At 44.2% G+C, this 20299-nt stretch overlaps 1 protein-coding gene across 2 annotated transcripts in view; it reads left to right on the forward strand.

Moving 5' to 3' along the window:
- LOC143208359 (von Hippel-Lindau disease tumor suppressor-like) overlaps positions 1–18122 on the forward strand; it is a 78199-nt gene extending 60077 nt beyond the window's left edge. The window contains exons 3-5 of one of the 2 annotated variants that reach the window (XM_076422769.1): positions 15918–16400; positions 17371–17615; positions 17705–18122. In XM_076422769.1, the coding sequence (XP_076278884.1) occupies positions 16051–16400; positions 17371–17615; positions 17705–17715 (606 nt within the window). In that variant the 5' untranslated portion in view covers positions 15918–16050 and the 3' untranslated portion in view covers positions 17716–18122. Of the gene's footprint in view, positions 1–15917; positions 16401–17370; positions 17616–17695 lie in introns of both variants that reach the window. The other variant, XM_076422768.1, reaches the window with a different exon arrangement.
- Positions 18123–20299: the final 2177 nt, after the last annotated feature.

Genomic DNA, 20299 nt, shown 5'->3' on the forward strand with positions numbered 1-20299 from the left:
CTGCCGTTTGCATTCTACGCGAAAACGAAATCTTGAACTGGAATCTTCTGCGCAGAATGCTGCGCCGGAATGTCGTCTACTGGCATCACACTGTGGAGTCCGATAAAAATTGTATTTTACGCTTTTTATTTATTTTATCCGACGCCATAAATCTACAGGTTTATCGTCCTACCGAGAACTGGAACACTTCGGTAAACAAGGAAATGGGTGTATGCGGCAATCAAATTTGTACGAAACTATGAAGCTGTTGGGAAGAATAGCAAATATTGAGGCACCGAAGGAAATAATAAATAATTCTCGGCTGTGTGTCGATAATATTGAAAATAGTCGATAAAGCGATGTGCTGAAAAGTTAAACAAATTATAGTCGGGATAGTCGAACGTTAATAATGGTGGCACTCGGTATAATTATTTTCCGATTCCGAGTTGTCATTCGCATAAAATAAATGTTTCCTCTGACCATCGCCACTCGAATACCATTATGTACATCTTTTCTTCCGCGAGCGGCCTCTCCTTGTTCAACACGGTGTTCACTTCATTAGCAAAGTACTACAAAACAATGGCCCGATGGATGGTATTAATTAAAACGGATTACAATGGCCTTCGTCATTAATATAATGATACCTTCCAACTCATTTATCGATATTTCCCTCGGAAAGTTCTCGATTAATTAATCATTCTTTCCGCTGTTGTTGTCGACGACGGGAACGTTCGACCCTATTACTTGATATCACGAATTTTATTATCCGTGCATTAACTAATTTTATTTAACATCGCCAATTGCTGTTTCAGGTTGCTAATTATCTCGCGATGCGATAATTATTAGGTCACTGGTCGACGAACCTAAACAAAAACCGCTCATAAGCGGTAGTGTGTTTAGTAGATTTTATTCGAAATCTTCGGCAAGAGTCTGACTCGATACAGTGCGAGGAGTTAAACCGAGGCCACACGAGTCTTTACATTTGCGAGACAATAAGTTGCAGAGTGGCTCGGTTCGTAGATTAACAAAACCTGTCGCAAAGGCTTTGAACTCCTGCTCTCTTTCCACTCGGAAGAATCCCGGGCCGGGTCTCGGGCGGGTAGTCAGCAAAAATTCGCAATTAATTGAATTCCGTTGCTCGCCGAGGAATTCAATGGATCGTCACGATTACCGCAGACGTTTCACCCATTTCAACCGTTTCACCGCTTTTGTTCCTGTTCGTGGCGATATATGTACTTCGCTGCTGTTCAAGTGAGAGCGGGAGAGAGTTCTGCATTACGATTCGGGCTCGGAAGATCACAGGTCGCAAATTACAGAGCCGGCTCGCGCAGTCAAGTGCACTTGCAGCCTGCAAAGATGTTGCGGTCCGACGAATACGGGAATCGGCAATGTTCGATTCGAGGGGCGAACGCTAACGGAGCAGTTACCAGTTAATTCACGGAATCACGGCCGACGTCGATTGATTAACGCCCCGCGTTTAACTGCTCTCTCTCTCTCTCTCTCTCTCTCGCTCGGACCACTTCGAACAGTTTCCAACCGGTCCACGGCCTTTGTGCACGGAGCACCACCGATGACACTTCTATGAGACTCTTCCTCTTCGCAAACTGCCCCCCGCGCGATTTCTACAACTCCAATACGAGCCGTGTACGCGTAGGTCGATTTACTCCGTCGATTTTTTGTTTTCGTAATTAATATAGAGATGTATATTATAAAATCTGTGTCTTTAAAACGTAGAATTATAATCGTATAACGTATCAACCATAACTTTTTATAAGACTATGTTCGGGGAGCATACGAGGTTTACAGACTATTTTCTCGCTTCAGTGAAGTTCTTTCCAGACAAATGGACGAATAAACTTTCTCGAATGAGTACACAAGGTGCGTTACGAGATTTTAAAAGATTTATGGTAAGGATGAATGGAGAGGAACATGGCGGAATGGGAATAAAGACATTGATTCTTCCTTCCCGGGTCCTGTGAAAGCAACAGCGGAAGTCAGTTAAATTCCGAGACCCAACTAGCAACCAGCGAAACGGTATCTCGGCTTTCCATTCTATTCCCCGAGATCTCCACTTGACTTTATTAAGTTTCCTTCGTTTCGCGGAACACCTCCTTATCTCGTTCGACGTTCCTGCACCCTGTCGTCGTCCCCCATCTCCTCGCGTTTCATTTCCTTGATGCACCCTCGATTTCTCGTACCAGCACAGAACGGGACGCATCTTTTGTTCGTTGCCGGTGATACCTGGTCGGGTTTTGTCGCGAGGAAATTATTTAACTCTCGACTCGTTTCTCCAACTGCATTCTTTATTTGCCCAACGAAAGATCAATTTTTACAATTTGCTGTACGAGAGTCTGTCTCTGATCTCAACTGATTACGCGGAACACCGTTTTATCTGAACGCTATGAGACTCGGGAGCCAGGAGAATTGATTTATTGAATCTGTACGAATAGGATTGTCTTCCTGAAGTATGTTTCGTGATCCGGGGGACGCTATTGGGTCAAGTAATAAAGTACTCCTCCCGCAAATGGCGACGGTGTTCGGTAATCGAATAAAACAGTTACCGAGTTTGATTTGGACTCGCGAGGGAAGATTAAGTCAATTATCTTCGGCTGAAACGAACTTTCGCGAGAACTTCCGCGGAAACACGTGCATTTTTAGTCGACAAAGTGAATCATCGAGTAAAATACTTCTATGTTTGCCTAACAAGGCTACGAAGAAACAGTCTAATGAAATACGTAAATATCAGTGCTGATCTTTTATCCACGGTAAAACAGTTACTTGCTACGAAAAATAAAATTCTTACCACTGCTATGAATCGTTGGCCGAAGCTCGTGGTCACTAATCAGAGACGTGGAAACGTAATCGAAAATAATCGTCGGATCGGTGATCAGCGATAATGATTGGCGGAATGGTTGACAAGCGTGCGATTACAGAAGCACGCTAACGACGACTAGGGGATCTCGTGTTACGCGCGGCGAAGGTGAGAACGGGAACCAACCAACCCCCGCCGCCGAGCTTTTCATCCCCCCTTTCTCCACGGAACGCCGCGCCGCTGCCGCCGCCGCCCTTATTTGTTCTGAGAGCCCCGCTGCAAACAATGGGGGGATTACGGGCTGTTTACTATGAATTGAAATTCCTGTAAATTTCCTCTTTGTCAGGGTCTCCCGCGATTCGTCGGAATTCATGGGGCCTGCTCGAGAATCTCTTAAGATTTCGAGACTATAAATCTCCGGTCTCATTGTTTCTTTTTACCCCTTCACTGCATTTCTCCTTTTTTTTTCTTCTTTCCTCTTATTCTGGATGCCGCGAGTACCATTTCCGTAAACTGTTTTTTTTTCTCCTTTTTTTCGTCTGCGAAGATTTCCAACTGTTTGCATGTTTTCGAGGTATATTAGCGGCGTGTATTTATCATCGTGGCTGGCGTAATTATTGATTTCGAAAAATTTCGGGTATCGAGGCGAAACATCCGCGAATTTCAATGTTTCCCAGGGAAACATTGGGAGCGGTTCGAATATCAGCTTTCGAACGAGCAAACGCGGAGTAACGTGTACTTCCTTTATAAATCATGGCCGGAAGAGCTAATTTCCCCGGTGGTTTAAACAGCCCGAGCAAAGAATGACCGAACCAAGTGGTAACTTAATAGAAACGCGATACTCGAAATTTAGTTCGCTGGGCATCCAGCGTTTTCAGACGCCAGTAAATATTAATGACGACAAAGGGAAGAGAGAGAGAGAGAGATATGAAGGGAGAGTGCAAGAACGCGAGAGACGAGTAACGTCAGCGAGTCTTATTGTAACGCGAAAGAGGATTAAACGAGACTGGGGCCGAAGAAAGGAAGAATAACGCTGGATATATTCAGAGCCGCGAAACTTTCGCGGTAACGTAAAACGTGTTCGTAATCGGATTCCCGGTGATAATGCGATTTGTATTCAGTAACGTTCCAGCCGACGCGGGCAAACAACGACACAGGCATTTTGAACCAACCGGGCGAACGTTTGTTCAAGTTACGCGAACATTCTTAGTGCCCCCCACCCCCGTACAAAAACAATGAACGCGCGGAATGCGCATTGTGCGACGCGTGCATAGTAATTTACACCGACTCCAGGTAGATCCAGGGATAAACACTTTTGTTCGATGTCGAACTCAGGCTGGCACAAACGTTTTTGGTCCTTGAAATATGTTTTCAAGGTCATCATTCTGAACAGCTTTCCCCTTCACATGTTACTGCTACAATTATATGAGGTATGCTTGAGAACGAGCGAATTGTGCGTTATTTGGTGTTAATCGTGTAATTATTTCCTCGGAATCACTGTCTATGCATAGCCACCCCCGACTGCGCAACGGCACAATGGCGGAGCGGTTGCAGCTGTTACGACAAATTAATATTGTAAGGGGCTAGTTTACATAGGATGTATTATCGTAGCGATGTTTATCTCGGAAGTTGTTTAACAAGCTCCCTGAATCTGCAAACAGGAATGAATACGAGCGTTCCTATTTGGATTTGCGTGTACGTCTTCGCCGTACGGCTCGGCGCGGCGCGGCGTTTCGAGGCATCTTCGGATGTTTATGTTCCATTCTGTGATTTCGATGCTGCTCGAATATCTCTCGAGGATCATGTAATCCACTAAAAGAGACAATGGTTGCTGCGATCGATTTTGTACCATTCTTCCAAGTACAATTGAAAGCCTCGTGCAAATTTTAACGAACCTGAGTGAAACGATACTTAGAACAGCACACAAATCAAGATAAAAATATCTAGGACAAGAATAAATAAATTACGATTGGACTTTCCTCTAAAGTACACGTTGAGAGGTGCACGAAAGCGTCGAGACCACAGAGTGTCCTCGCAAACTCTATCGGTAACTCGGTCCATGCTGGAGATCAGGCTAACAGGTTCGCAGTATACCGATACTCCAAAAAGAATGGAACAATTAACCACCTTAATTTCCGAGTTTCCCGATACCTGCCGGCCCGTGGAAGGAGCCCAATAATTCTCGTCCGGATAGAACGAGCGCGACGCATCCGGGCGTTCTCTTATCGAGCCAATTTCTCTAATTTCCACACGGGTGAGATTTTCTACCGAACGGGGAGGGGTCTGTGGGAAACGAGCGGGAAACCGTAATCCCATCGCGGAATGCGAACGTGGCCTTTCAAAGCGCGGACCGGCGCTGGTCAAAGGGAATCGAGGCGAACTTCGACCCGGTGCGCGGCCCCGCGAAACAAGAAAATTTGCCGCGGCTGCGAGGGACAATCGGCAGCTTTGATCGCCGCGCCGCGCTAGCTGGAATCCGTTCCCGGGCAAATACCACTCGGCTCTGGTCCCCAAGGGGCCACCGAAAAACCGGCTAATCTCCTGCAAACCTGGCGCGAACACCTAACTCCAGTCCAGTTTGCCGAAGACTGCGACCGTGTTTGAAAACGTGTCTCCGGTAATTAGACTGCGGATCGTCGGTGTTTCCATCACCGACTCCACCGCTGACGGTGGTCACTGTAAATGTTTTCGTCCGGTTGAAATGCTTGCACGTGATTCGTTTCCTTGCAATTAGTATGGGAGATATGAAATTTTCGAGACAAAAATGAGAAAGAAATATTCTGAAATTTTATGTTCAGCGAAGTAAGTAAGGAAGAATGTAAATATGATGAAAATAAATTTGAAGATACCTCGAGTCTGACCAACGATGGCCTATTCCACTTGAAGATCGTATTAACAAGGTTTTCTATAGAGCTTTTTGATTTCGCTCGTGTTTTCGAGGTTCCCGAGCGTCAATAAGCTCCGTAATGTATTAAGTGGAAATGTCCAGCAATGGTCAGACGCACGGCCAATACGCGGCTGAATGAAACAGTTTCATTTTCGATTGAAAACGGGGATATTTCAATGCGAAGTCCCTTCTATTCGAATTGCAATATTGATTCACGTAGACCCGCGTTTCACTAGCTTTTGAGCTTTCACCAAAGGCACCGGACGCGATCACTAGATTGTTGATACAAATATTGATGTTTGCGCAACACTTTACAGAGAATATCATCAAACGCGTCTCTTTGCCTTATTAATGGCTTTATTGCGTTGCCAATCGAATAAAAACCTCGTGAAATTCAATTTACTTTCCCGGTATACCAATTCTATGTATAATACACCCTCTGTCCCAAAAATAACCGGAATGACTCTAGTTTAGCGAAAGTAGTGGTGCCATCTGTTAGTCGGAAATTAATTTATGAATCGTGAGCGTTTTTTACTAACCTGTAAAAATTTCATAATATTTCGTTCAGTAAAAGCCAAGATACGACGCATTTAATGATAGGAACAAAGAATCTCCATTACTAAGTTCTGTGTTAAGAACGGTGTAAGTGCTACGAAAACGCTTCAGATGCTTAAAATCGCTTATGGAGATAATTGTTTATCACAAACACAAGTTTTTGAATGACATCGACGTTTTAGAGAGGGCAGAGAGGATGTCGATGACGATAAACGTTCAGGCCGATCAATTGAGACGATGACCGCAGAGAACATCGAAACAGTGCGTGATTTCGTAAAAATTACAAAAAAATCTTCAGTGATATTCATGGAAATGGAACTTGGAATACCCAAGACAGTAATCCATAGAATTTTAACCGAAAAACTTGGTCTTCGGAAGCTAAATTCAAAGTTCGTTCCACATCGATTGACGGATGACCAAAAATTGAACCGAATTGGGCATTAATTGTCTATGTTTTTTTGACCAAACATTACATTTTTTTGCTTCAACATCCACCGTATTCACCCGATTTGGCTCCCTGCGACTATTTTCTATTCCCGAAGCTGCATTTGGCAATGAAAGGAAATCGTTATGCATCAATTGAAGACATTCAATGGTCAACGACGAGTAATCTCAACACCATTCCGATCAGCGATATAAAAAAGTCGTTTGATGCACTTCTAGAACGTGCGAATCGCTGTATTTCTGCTAACGGAGAATATTTCGAATAAATAAAATGATTTTTGTCAAGATTTTTTAACTACTTTTGATTCCGTATAGCCATTCCGGTTATTTTTGGGACAGAGGGTGTAGAATGTTATTTACATCGGTCATTATTGCATCGGCTAATTTTGTTGCATTCAGTGTTGGGAAAATTTTATTTTAAATAATAAATAAACGTGTGATTTTAATTGCAAATAATAACTACACTTTTTATTTAAATAAAAGTAATTTAAATAATTCCAAAAGTGATCTGTTTATTCTTATTTTCAAATAAAAGATTATTTATTATTTGGATTGAGGTGCAAAAAACAAATAAATAGTTTTTGGTCTTCTCTTATTTCTTGTATTTTGTATTGTACGTATACACAATGATGAACACGTGTGCGTTTTTTGTCTGCTACAGCGACCTATTTGTCAATACAAATAATAATTGAAATTGTATTTGTGAATAACAATTATAACTTTATTATTTTAAATTATTCATCTAGACTTGCTCAAATAATAAATAATTATTTTTGCTTTTTATTCGAATATCCAAATAACAATTAACCGTGTTATTTAAATTTTTATTTAAATAACTATTTATTTAAATGAATTTGTTTGTTGCCCAACACTGGTTGCATCTCTAAAAAATTTTCTCAAAACATCCATCCATTTGTTTTGACAAAGAGATATTACTTTTAAAAAAATATTTTAGAAAGAAATACCACAACCTCGATCGGTTTGATCTTGGAACGACCTTGTCGAGTATCGTCAACATCCCGTCAAATGGTATCGACGCGACGGTCCTTGTTCGACTAATACCGATTCCGGGCCCGGTTCTTGTCTCGCTGTCATTAGACCTAATTGCCGATACCCGGTGGCATCCACGCCTACAGTACGCCCTGTATTTCCCGCTATCGTAATTCGTACGCTCAATTATCTCCATTGTTCCCGCGATCGGGCGCGAACGCAATCGATATACAATGGGCGTTTTCGTTTGTTTGCCAACCTCCGACTGGCCACAAAGCGCGAGGCGGCTACGTGCTCGGAATCACCGGCTGTAATGGCTGGCATAGATCATCGGGGATCGAACAAATAGAAACACGCCGAGCCAGTGTTAATCATTCCCCCCGCATCCGATCGGCCGCGTGTCTGATCAAAGTCTTTAACCCGTTAAGCGAGTAATTTCTACAATTGCATACACGCCTGCAGCAAGTGCAGCCGGCGAAATCGATCTCCGAGCGATCTATCTTGCGATCTACCCGTGATCCAGGATATTACGGTCCATGGAAACGTTACCGAATACGGGAAGATTCGAATGTTTCGGCATAAAATGCGCGAGTCGGAGAAAATGTAACATATACTAATTAGAAGCAACCGTAGACAATAGAATTTTTATTTGTTTTCTAGCAAGTAGGAAAAATTGTATTGCCAAAACAGTTCATTCGGATCGAGATTCTTTTTATAACGGAACGAAAAAGCGAAGGGCGTTATTGGAAAATATAATGGAACAGGAGCGCGTCGAGTTATCTCGTCTAGGCCGTCGATCGGTTTAACTCCAATTTGAAATTCATCCACCGCCTTCAGAACTTCCAAAGCAGATCAAACGACTACTTTATAGTTAATGAAGCGTTTTGAACGTTTCCTCCAACAAGAAGCATTGAAATTCCTCTGCTGTTCGGGACAGAGGTTCTTAGAATACTTATAAATTCAAGAAGTTGCCAACCGGACGAAAACTTTTGAACCGCTGAAAGGGACTTATGAAAGGGCGATGATTCCGGACGCAAAAAAACAAAGCGACAACGACCAAGTAAAATTTATTTGCGTAGAAGTTTTCGCTTCGGGAACACCGGCTTCGAAGTTCCGTCTACTTGCGACGGGACTGTCCGGCGCTGACTATTCCTACTTGTTTCGTCGTTAAATTCGATTAACAATTTTATGAAGTTGCAACATACAAATTGGAATGGATGTTGAAGATCGTTCAAAATTGTTCGAGCCGCCAGTTTTCCTTTTTTTTTTTCTTTCAAGACAAGAGGAGCACCCGCGAAACAACAAGTACGTCGCGTTGCTCCGCCATTCCGAATTAATTTCGGGGATTTTTCATTCGGCATTTTTCAAGTAGATCCACACACATACACAGAGAGAAAGACAAAGAGAAAGAGAGCTCGATTTCGCGATGCTTTCAAAAGCCGCGTAACTTTTCGAGTGGAAAAGTGGATCGCTGCTGGTCACCGGTCGAACCTTTTCCACCGTAAAATAGCGTTCGTGCGGCAACAACAAAAATGAAATGAAAAAAAAGAAGACCCAACAGAGCAGAGAGTGCTGGGCAATGCTTGCAGCAACGCTCGTCGTTTCGTTGCCCGAGATACACCGGTATCGAATTTCGTAATTAATATTTTTCATTTCGACATTGTCCGTCTTCTCGCGTGCGCGATTTTTCCATCCCCACCACCGTCCACCGCCGCTACACCGTCCAGGCCGTTTCGTTTCCGGGTTTTTGTTTTTATTACGTTTTCGGCAGCGACGCCACTCGAGTTTTAATTTCGAACGAGCACCGGCGACGAGTGGCCCACGTTGTGTGGCATTTTTCCGTCCGCCGGTTTTCAAGCGAGCACAACGTGGACCTCGCGTTGCGCGTGCGCACGCGCCACGTACAATGAGCTTTCCGCTCTTTTTGAAACTGCATTTTTCATTACGTTTTCGGCAAATGGCGTTCCGTCGAACAGTTTTTTTGCCGTCGCACCCGCGCAATTTGCCCGGCCGCGCTCACCCGGCGACGTGACACGTGCACTATACACATATTTTTCCTCTCGAAACGACGCGACGCACAGTGCACCTCGCTCTCATGGTTTACATTTATTATGTTCAACTCGCTTTTTCCGTTTAATTACTTCTGTTTTGAAGCCGCCCAGTCAAAGGGACAGCCCGAAAAGTTTCGATGTGCTAACTGTAGACATCGTACACGATGGTTTGCTACCAGTTAATGGGTAGCTAAAACATGTCGTGTAAATTACTCCGTACCAAATTGCTCCGTACACAGTACACATGCAGCTCGAACAACAACAAAAAAATGATAGTCCAGATAATTTTCAAGGTACATATTTGGCCAATTTTTTGAAATATATTTTTCGAGGTACATACGCATGTATCTGTTGGTTTTAGTTTCGTGAGTTTTTTCCTGATAAATACGTGAATCCTATACCCTAAAGCTCGATCAATGCATAAACTGCGTTCCTCCTTACAACCACGGATATTAGGTAGCAGGAAAAGTTCGCGCGGATCCTTAAGCTAAAATTTGAAAATATGTAGTTTTATTTGATGGTGTAGTCATAATTGGCTTTGATGAGCCTTTTCCAAAGTTCTACAAGCTTACATATCCCTTTATTGCAAAAATCTAAAGTTTCATTCGCAAGGAATGAGTTAATTGCCGTTGGCATCGTTCTTGAAGTTGCTGTTTGCACTCTCGAGAGGACAGCAAAAACTGTTGAGGAACTCTGGTCCTACGGACAGATAGAACGTAATGATTCATCTTGGACGCGGAAAGTGATCAAAGCTCGATGCGTAGGAGTAAGGCGGGAGAGGGTGTGCAAGGGAAGAAGGGTTGGCAAACACAGCGGGCCTTAATTTGCCGGCGGGCGGGCACGCAAAACGTCCGAGGCAAGACGATGCAGCTCGCCGGTAAGCAATCTGCAAGGGTCGCCGAGTGTTTGCTTAGGCCCCTCTGCTCTGGAGCCGTTCCGGAGTCGCTGGAGCCGCGGCGCGACGAGAAATTGCGGCCTGCGAGCGAGCCACCGCGTGTAACAGATGCACAGGTACTTTATTACGTTTCCGGGAAGTGCTTTTCTCTCGCCCCCCACACGACAAGAGCGGATCGCGCGGCAAACGTTTCCTCCTGTGCCAGCCGCCGCCGCGCCGCGCCTCGCCGAGCGATAAATAAGAGGCTCGCGGGAAAAGAAAAGACGACAGAAAATGGCGCGAGACAGGCTTCCGGTTCTCCGTACACTTCCGAGGAATACTCTAGCCGTGCTAGTCCGACAGATGATAAAACCGCGACCAACTTTCATGCACTTGCTTCGTCGACGTTTCGAGAAACTTGATAAGTCGAGCAGAAATTTGAGTTTTCACCTGAATTTTCTAAAAGCTACGGCAATTCGGTAAGTAATTAAATGGTTAAAAGTGGTGTCGTCAACCAGATCTGTTATTTTCATACCCAGAACGACACAGCCGGAGGTTTAGCATGAAGTATTTAATAATCAGTGCGATTTTGCTTGTGTCCTTCCTAGAAATTTCACGTTTTCAGAAGAAATTAATCATCTGTCCTACTCGTGCAGGCTCGGGTCCACAGTTTCCGGTGAAGAATAGCCGCGACCAGGCTCTTTAATTTATGTAAAGCGTCGTTACTAAATCGGTCGCGCGAAGAAAGTTCAATTAAGGCGGACCGATTGATCGAGCCGAGCTTGTCAGCCAAGATTAAACGGCTGGCTTAGTTCTTTCTCCATCGTGTGATACTCCGTCTTCCCCGCAATCTGCGCAACGTATAGTGTCCTCCTCTTTCGCGACAGGTTATCCATCAAACGTCTTTTTTATATAAATAAATAAGAGAACGGCTATCCTATACCTCCGCAATTGTCTTCGAACTGCAAAATTCGTTGATTAATTACCGAAAGAACTAGGAAGAACATTAACAGTCTCGAGAGAGATCCATCGATCTCAATCTTTCTTGTCTAATTAACTCGGAATGTTTTCCGGCGGATTAGCGGGTCGAAAGTTTAAGTGATGATAACCTTGAACGACCTCCAAAGACGATCAGACAAACACAATCCACGTAATTCGTGAAAGTATCTAAACCATTTGCAGGATCATTAATAAGAGAAATAAACGAGCTTCTTGTTGCTTTTACCCACGAACTGCGCTTGCATCGTTATCCAGGGACTCGGGTGCACAGTTCTGTGGCCATTGATCTTCATAAAACGATCTTGATCTTCAAAGAGAGAGAGAGAGAGGGATGAAGCGTTTGCGGCGGGGGTATCAAAGATAAATCGTATTCTCGAACAATAGAACTCTTCACCTCGTCTCACCTGAACTTTCCGCGACTTCCCTCGGGCTGGCTATGGTATCCGAGCGTATTTCTAGCCCCTCGTCCACTTGGCAACTTCCGGTGAATACGGACCGCTGCAGCCGGTGATAAAGATTGGCCAGCGAAGTTCGGCGTCTCGTTATTTCCAATTTCCAAGGTATCCCTCCTTTACTGCTGACGGCCATTTCGCGGAATTGCTTGCAAATTACCAGGGAAATTACAACTCGGCACGGCCCACCTCGGCTCGCTGTAATTATTTCACTTGCTCGAGACTCGGAACCGTCGGATATCGTCTTCATTGCCTCCAAGCTCGGGCTCGTCTTCCAATTTAAGGGGCTAGTCCTATTTGACGCGCTGAAAACAAGGTGGTTATTCCGATTTTTCATGCACTTCTATTTACTGTCTGGCATGACGAGTCATTATAAGATATGTAACGGCTGAATAATTTCGTTTGCTCGCGTTCACCGTTGGCTCCCATACCCCTAATATTCAAAACGATAGAACGAATTTGTTCAACAGTTCAAGTGAAATTGTTCTGGCAAATTAATAAAACTGTTCCCTGTCAATTATCCGAATTAGCGAGCGTTGTTTTCGTCGAGCTGTGCTTGTACCGAGCTCTTCATCTGTATCCTTGTCATGTGCAGGACTTTGCTTCTCGATTATCTAAATTGTAATGCCGCGTGTCAGCTCCATACGAGGGAAATCCAAATTCGTGCGAAACTCTTGTCTCTGGAGCTTCCGTCAGCTTCCGTCAAATTAATAGTTTCCTCGTGTTCTTAGTTCCATACGAAATAGATTTCTCGAAAGCTACCAATTACATGTTTCAACTTGCAACAAACATTACGATACGAGTATCTTCCTCTTATCGTCAACAACTGTTCTAATTTTTCGATGTTTTTGTAGCTTCGACGTTCGAGCAAACCTTGGCTGAAACATCGAATAGCTTAATAAGAGGGATTGAGATGAAAGAAACATGAAATCCAACGAAACCGATGCTCCGAGACTTAAGTAAACGGAGAAGTTCCGAGCGAAGACCAAGAGAGGAAACTTCCTTAAAAATCATCCCCCCCGACAGTGTCACAATATTTATCTCCTTCCGTGGACGCGTTTATTCTCGACGCATTTATCAGGATAGGGGCAAAGGAACTCGAAAAGATACCGCAGTCCGGTGATATACCGCGGCCATATTCAAATTCGGACGCGAACGACGCCGTCATTTCTCGAGGTGGCCGGCAGAATTTTCCGCAAAACAAGCACGAGAACTCGGATATATTCTTCCCAGTAGAGCTTTCGCGGGTCGAACACTGAGAGAAAAGAAAAATCCTTGTTTCCTGTCCTCTAAACTGCTTCTGTACGCGATAAAGAATAACAAGCGACAAGCAAAACCATTAGATTTTTTTTACGTGCTCCTCGAACACGATACACATTGTGCTGAATGTTTCGAAAAGATCAGCGCCATAGTTTTTTTTCCGGAAAAAATCACACAAGTATTTTTGCTTCCATGCAGTTCGGTGTATAAAATCGTTTCGTTTGATCAGGCGGATACGGCCGCGAAGTCGGCGAATATTCCGAGCATGATTGCGGTGGCGGTGTCACCAGGACTCCGGGCCAATTGAAATTCACGGGCGTAACTTCAGAAAGGAAAGAACGGGAAGAGACCGTTTACTGCCGTCATAATCCTCGCGACGCGGCGCGGTGCTACTAATCTCCCGGTTCGAGCGCAGTGGCCGGAAAAGTTCGAATCCCACGCGGAGAAGGTTCGCGCGTCGCGAATAAATCGCGAAAGATATACGGAATAACTTCTTATTGCGAGTCGGCCAGCCGCTGTCCCGTAAATCTTGCCTTTCCGTTGCCATCGCTAATTCGAACCGGGCCGTCGCCAATCGATTCCACTCGCTGCCATATCGATAAGCGACCGAACAAACTTTCAACGAACCTGCTCGGACATGAGATACCACCATTTTCACGGCGTTGTGCTCGCTTTCCTTTATCGAACACTATTTATGAGATCAATGGGCTCATTTATTATATATATCTGTTAAAATGTAAAACATCATTTCCATCACTCGCAGGAAGAAATTCAACTTCCAACATCGAAGAATTAAGAGTAAATCGATTGACGTCCGGGTGGCGTCATCGGTCGGATCCACCATTTATTTTCACGGCACATTTTCGATGTATTTCTTAATGATTCTTCTGCAACGTCTTCGTGGTTCACTTCGAAAGAGAAGCGAACGAAATATTGAACTTTTTCAGTGAAAATATTCGATTAGTACAGAAAAATTGTCAACAACCGACAGTGAAATTTGCAGGCAAAATTGTACATAGAAGCAACGCACAATTTCAAGATTTCTCATTCTTGGAAAACGCGCGCGGCTCTTTTGAAAGGCGAATGTTCTTGAAGCAACCGCAAATTAATCGATCAAAACAATACAAAAGGCGGAGGTATTGAAAGAGCAAGAGGTTGGTGAAAGACGGGGGGGAGAAGAGGGAGGGTTGTGTATGAGGTTTTCAATTGAATTTTTCCCGCTAAACGGAGCAGGAGCGAGATGCGCACAGGCGGAAAATCGATCAGCTAACGGCGTGCTTGCGTATTATCAAACAAAAATCTGGTGGTCGCCCGCGCCGGAACCCGATTCTCTTTTTCCGGGCTTCCACTTTGCCGGGGAAAAGCCGTAATGGAGTTTCGGCGTTGCCCGCCATTGTTTCGCAGTTATATAAGCCGATGAGAGAGAGTGCCGGAGAATATTCTCTGGCCCCGCGCTCGCGGTCGGCTCGGGAACGATTTCACACAATGCCGTAGAGACGGGGTCAGGATATCCGCGAAACTTTGCTGTTCGGCTATTCGATGACCTTGAAAATAGTTGATCGCCGATCCTAAGCCTGTCTTATCTTTTTGTCTTTATCTTTATCTTGGTCCACATCCAATCCAATCCAACGCGTGTTTCGACGAACAGATTGGTAATTGACATGTTCACGATCATTCTTCTTCAACGACTTTCTGGTTGATTTCGAAAGGGAAACAGTTGAAAAAAGTTGACTTGTCAGCTCGTCGATATATGAAAATTTATTTATTCGGATCTTGATTCGAGTAAGAGTATCGTGGTCGAATAAAGAAGCAGGAATACGAGAGACACCACTTAGACCTGTCACTCGGGGACAGATATTATTATAATATAAATGACGAACGTCACGAAGGATCGCCGCCGCATGGCTGAGGCTACCGTATTGTACACTATGTATTTATAGCCTGGTAATGCAGATCCGTATCCATTTCTCGCGACGTCTCGCAGTGACGAACGAGACCGTCCGGGAACGTACAGCTCTATTTGATTACTATCCCGTGATTGATCCCTTCGTCTAGATAAACTCGGCCCGCGTCGAGTTAATGCCAGATATTGTTTAAATGAATTATCAGTCAGCCGGAGGTCTTTGAACTTCTCTCACCCGCGACCCGGTCAGTGCAAGGCGGAATTACCTCCGACCCGATTTCCTCCGCGAGACCCGTGTCTTCGACAACTTTACAATTTCACCTGCTTGTTCCAACACCCGTTGCAACTCGCTGTGTCGCAACCAATCGAGTGCAAATCGAAACAGAAAAGTCACGGCAATCGGTAGAGAGCTACCGGGGTAACCTAATCGCGAATGACCAGTAGGGTGGTCCTTATTTTCCGATTTTTTCTGGTCTTACCCGACAAATTGCGAGACTTGGCGAGGTAAAATGATGTGTGCATAATTCGAAAGCTTCCAGAAATGATTGCTTGAAAATTTTAGCACACATCATATCTCCGCAAGTTTCATCATTCTGGAGAGCAGGAGCAAAAATGAAATCTGAAGAAAGACGTTTGATCCTTACAGTTACGGACCACCCTAATGACTAGCATCGACTAATCCGAGATCCGTTGCTTTCTTTTTGCTTTCAGTCGTCGCGAAACCTTGGCAAGATTGGTGGCGAAGTCAGTCGGAGTGAAGAGGCTAGGCGTGGAGAGGAGAGGAGAGAGGGAGGGTTTGACCGGTTGATCAATCAGGTTGGCGACAGAATAGGCTGTGCTAGGAATGGAGAGCAATGATGGTGTCGAGCAAGAGCAGATAGGAGAGCTGCCGACCATGGTGCGACATCGTCGGATGAGGAATTTCCTGCAGGAACGACATCGGCGGAGTCGTGACGCGCAGAAATTGTTGCAGGATCCGCAGAAAGGTCAGGTTGAGCATCTACGTTCGCTGAACAACAAAGAGAAGTCGTACGTTAAGTTCTGGAACGGGACCAGTCGCAACGTGGTGTTGTATTGGATCGATTACGAAGGCCAGGCGCTCAGTTTCGGCACTCTGCCTTCCGGATTGTGCGTAGACATGGACACCTTCGTCACTCATCCGTGGATCTTCGTTGACGAGGAAACCGGCGACAGGTAGGCCTCGGGACTGGTGCGATCCCTCTCAAGGTCGTCGGTCACCTTACAACGATCGTTACTCGTTCGAACCTTCCTACGCGATCCTGGATCTACTTTTTCGAGGGCAACGTCGATCCTCTTATCATCTTATTCCCTCTCGTTGCACATTCTTTAAATATTCATAATGTTTGATAGAAAGATACATCCTTGTATCTCGGAGAGTTTGTAGAATCGTTGCACGTTGGGATCGTTCACATACAGTTGCGAGCATAACGGATCACACACACTTTTAATCGGAATCACTTTTTTTATGAATGGACCAAACGACTTCAATTTCTCTGTAAGGCTAGAAAAAATAGTCTAGTACAATAAATGACGTCTGTGAATATATTGAAAGAATGCCTTTGGTCGGAATTGTGAAAAACAATAGTAAAAATTGATTTTTACAACTTTTGTTAGCTGGGAAAATTTCAATGAAATTGGTTAATTGGCTTAGGCATTATAAACGACGAAAAATGGTAAAAAGTGCATTGTTTCATGATTTTCGGCCCGTAACTGCGATTTTTACCGCTTTTCATTGTTTGTATAATACCTCGTAAACCAATTGACCAATATCAATGAAATTTTCAGAACGTATATCATTTATACGAGTTTACAAAACATACCTTTGAAATTTTCGTTATTGGCCCAGCTAAAACGTTATGAAAATCAATTTTTACTATTGTTAGTCACAATTCCGAACAAAGGCATTCTTCCAATATATTCATAGACGTCATTTATTATACTAAACTATTTTTTCTAGCTTTACAGATGAATTGAAGTCGTTTGGTCCATTCATAAAAAAAGTTATTCTGATTTAAAGCGTGTGTGTGTGTGATCAATTATGCTCCTAACTGCAGCTATGCGAATAGGAACGAGTTTCGATGATCGGACAGATTCGGTTTCTGGTGTGGACGATACCGATCGTAGAATGGATGGGGATTTTCAGGTTCATGGTGAAGCAGAAGGACGTGTATTTCCCGGAGCCGTACGGGAAGTCGCCGAGGCCCGGCAGGACTTTCGTGTCCATCACGCCGCCAATGTACACGCTGCAGGAGCTGGCTTCGAGAGTGATCATCGGACGCCTGCAACATCTGCATCACATCTACCAACTCGAAATCCCGGCAGTTCTCAAGGCCGAGCTCGAGTTAAAGATGAAAGTCGCCAGTTTAAGGAAGTGGTTAGACGCCCGTCGTAAGTTGAAAATCCCGACACAACAGAAATGTCCGAAAAACTGCGGACTCTCGATAGACATGTGGATGTGACATTTTCAGATCTTTCAGTCTTTGAATAACATGATTGGACTGCTTCTTACGATCACTGCGATCGACACGTGGACCAGAAGTCGTTTGCTTCGCGCAGCGTAAGGTTTTCTCAAACGAGCCTGTTCATTGCTCGTTATTCGGTCTGCTTTGCGGAAGAAGATGCATCGACAAAGGCTGTCCAACCCATTCTAATCCATACTTTTGTGAAACCATAGTGGTTGGAGTATGGTGGACGAACAGGTTTTTATTATCACGGTGGCTCGGACAACATTTCTATAAGAAAGTTTATATGTATCTAAATCATCGTTTCATTTCTAATGGCGTAAAGTCTCACGGTTCGAGCTACGTATAGAGAAAGCCAAATATTTTTCATTTCTCCACAATATGTAGCAGCGAATCGCTCAAAATATTTAATAAAACGTTCATTTTTGTGGAATTTGTACATTTCTAAGTAGAAAGCTCCATCCGTTCCATTCTTTAAAATTTAAACGGAAGATTGCGTTCGAATTTGGCGTGAATCGGGTCGAAATCGTAGAAGATGTTTACACCACCTGTATCAACAATCCCAATTTAAGGAATCAAACTACAGACATTTCATTCTGGTGCTAATTTCAGAACGAAGCACACAAATATGCCTTCGCACCAACGAAAAAATTATATAAGAGATCTTGATCGGGAAAGTTCCGAATTTTCGATAGTTTTTCTGATCTTGGAATCCGGGGGGTGGGGGATGTCTGTGAGAAGATGGTGGGGATTTCTCTGGAAGAAATTTCGACGGGAAATCTCTGCGGCTCGTCGGTAATCCGGCCTCGTTTCCGCAATTCGTAAGTAGAGTTTCCAAGTTATTAAAGCGATTTCTGCCCCTCTCCTCTCGTCCCTCTCTCCGGACCAGTAATGAACCATGCGAGTCCATGCCATCGTGGAAACTTTGCTTCGGCACGCTTCCGCCTAGTGAAGCGCATACGTGCGTTGATTAACCATTAACCGAGTTAGACATACACTCCACTCCCCAAAATAAACCGGTATCAACCGCGGACCTGTGTTTCCGAGGTTGCTGGAACCTTTCCAACAGGAACCCACCTCGAGCTTCTCTCTCGAAAAACGATTCTTCTGCCAGCTCGAGAATTTTTTCGTAAATTTCGTAAATTTTAGTCTGTATTAATCACTTAATCTGTGTACAAATCACTAACAATCCCAACATCAAGTTAGACCCGACTAGATCAATTTCCTCTTTCTTCGACTTTTCAACGGATCGATCTGTTCCACCGGAAACGAATTCTAATTTTTCGCCGGCGCAATTTCTCTATGAAACTGCGGGCTCGCGTGAAACAGTTATACGGTTAGGCGAAATGATAGGAATCCCCACGTGTCACCGTAATATAAGAGAATCGCATTACAACCGTTCGTCCCGGTTACTGCATTCTTCCGTATCCCGGTTCCCGCAATTACACTTCCGATTTCCCAATATTCGTCTGGTCGATGAACGCGATAAAAGTGCTCTCCGCGCGATTCGTCGGAATTATTTCCCTCGAGCGGAGCCAAGCCGAAATCGAGGTGAAACCGAACCGATCGGTAGCCGGCACGTCGAAATGCTCGGCCCGCGACGCACACCGGTGAACGACAACCTTCGCGCCCGTAATTCATTAGACGCGCGCCAATACGCAGAGATAACGAGCAACCGCGATCTCGCGCGACTCAAAATTATTTACGGACCCGGAATACCAATATCGACGGCCGACTGCCTCGCGCAATTATTCTGCGAGCCAGACCGAGAGAAAAAAAAATACCCTTTGCCAAGCGTCATAATTCCAGAATCGCGTGAAACTCTCGAGAAATTGCGCTGCTTTTCTATTTCATAGAGGAGAGGTTTGGAGCATCAGATTATATCTTTTAATCTAGACGGTCTTGAATGAGCCGAAGCATTGGTAGCCATGTACCAGCATAACAAATTGTTCAAACTAAGAAGAAAATTCATTTTCTGTGGTGGTATGCAATTCTTCTGGTATTTTTATGGTTACCGGTTTGGTGTCCGATGCGGTACGAACTGTCAAGAATGTATTTTTCTAGTTAGAGGTGAAAGATCACTTAATTAGCAACGTACTTCAACATAGTTACGGGTGAAAGTGTTAAACAGTCCTGTGGAATTCTATGCAATTTCGCAATAGATGTACATTTCAGCCCGGCGATTTCTCCTTTGTCGAGGACGAGCCTCGACACAGAGATCGACATCGATCCGCCGACCCCGATCACGAGATTTTCCGCGTTTTCTCTCCCCGCTTCCCTCTCTCTTTCTCTCTCTCTTTCAGACCTACTCTCGTCACGACCAGTTACACAAGAGGCACGAATCACGAAGCCCGTTTTCGCGTGCAAATACCGCAAATCGGACGCTCCATCAATATTATACCGATAAATGTTTGAACATCGTCGGTAATCGCAATGTTAATCCGTATGTAACCCAGCTAAACAACAAACACAAAAAGCCCCAGACATTTACACCGAAATAATATTGTGCAAAATCGAATGAAAATATGTAGGATCAAATGATAGATGATGAACCATTTAAAAAAGAAAATTTCCTCTTTTTGCTGGTACGGTCAATTGAGATTTACTTTG

The sequence above is a fragment of the Lasioglossum baleicum genome, chromosome 4 (genome assembly GCF_051020765.1).
Source record: "Lasioglossum baleicum chromosome 4, iyLasBale1, whole genome shotgun sequence".
NCBI lineage: Eukaryota > Metazoa > Arthropoda > Insecta > Hymenoptera > Halictidae > Lasioglossum > Lasioglossum baleicum.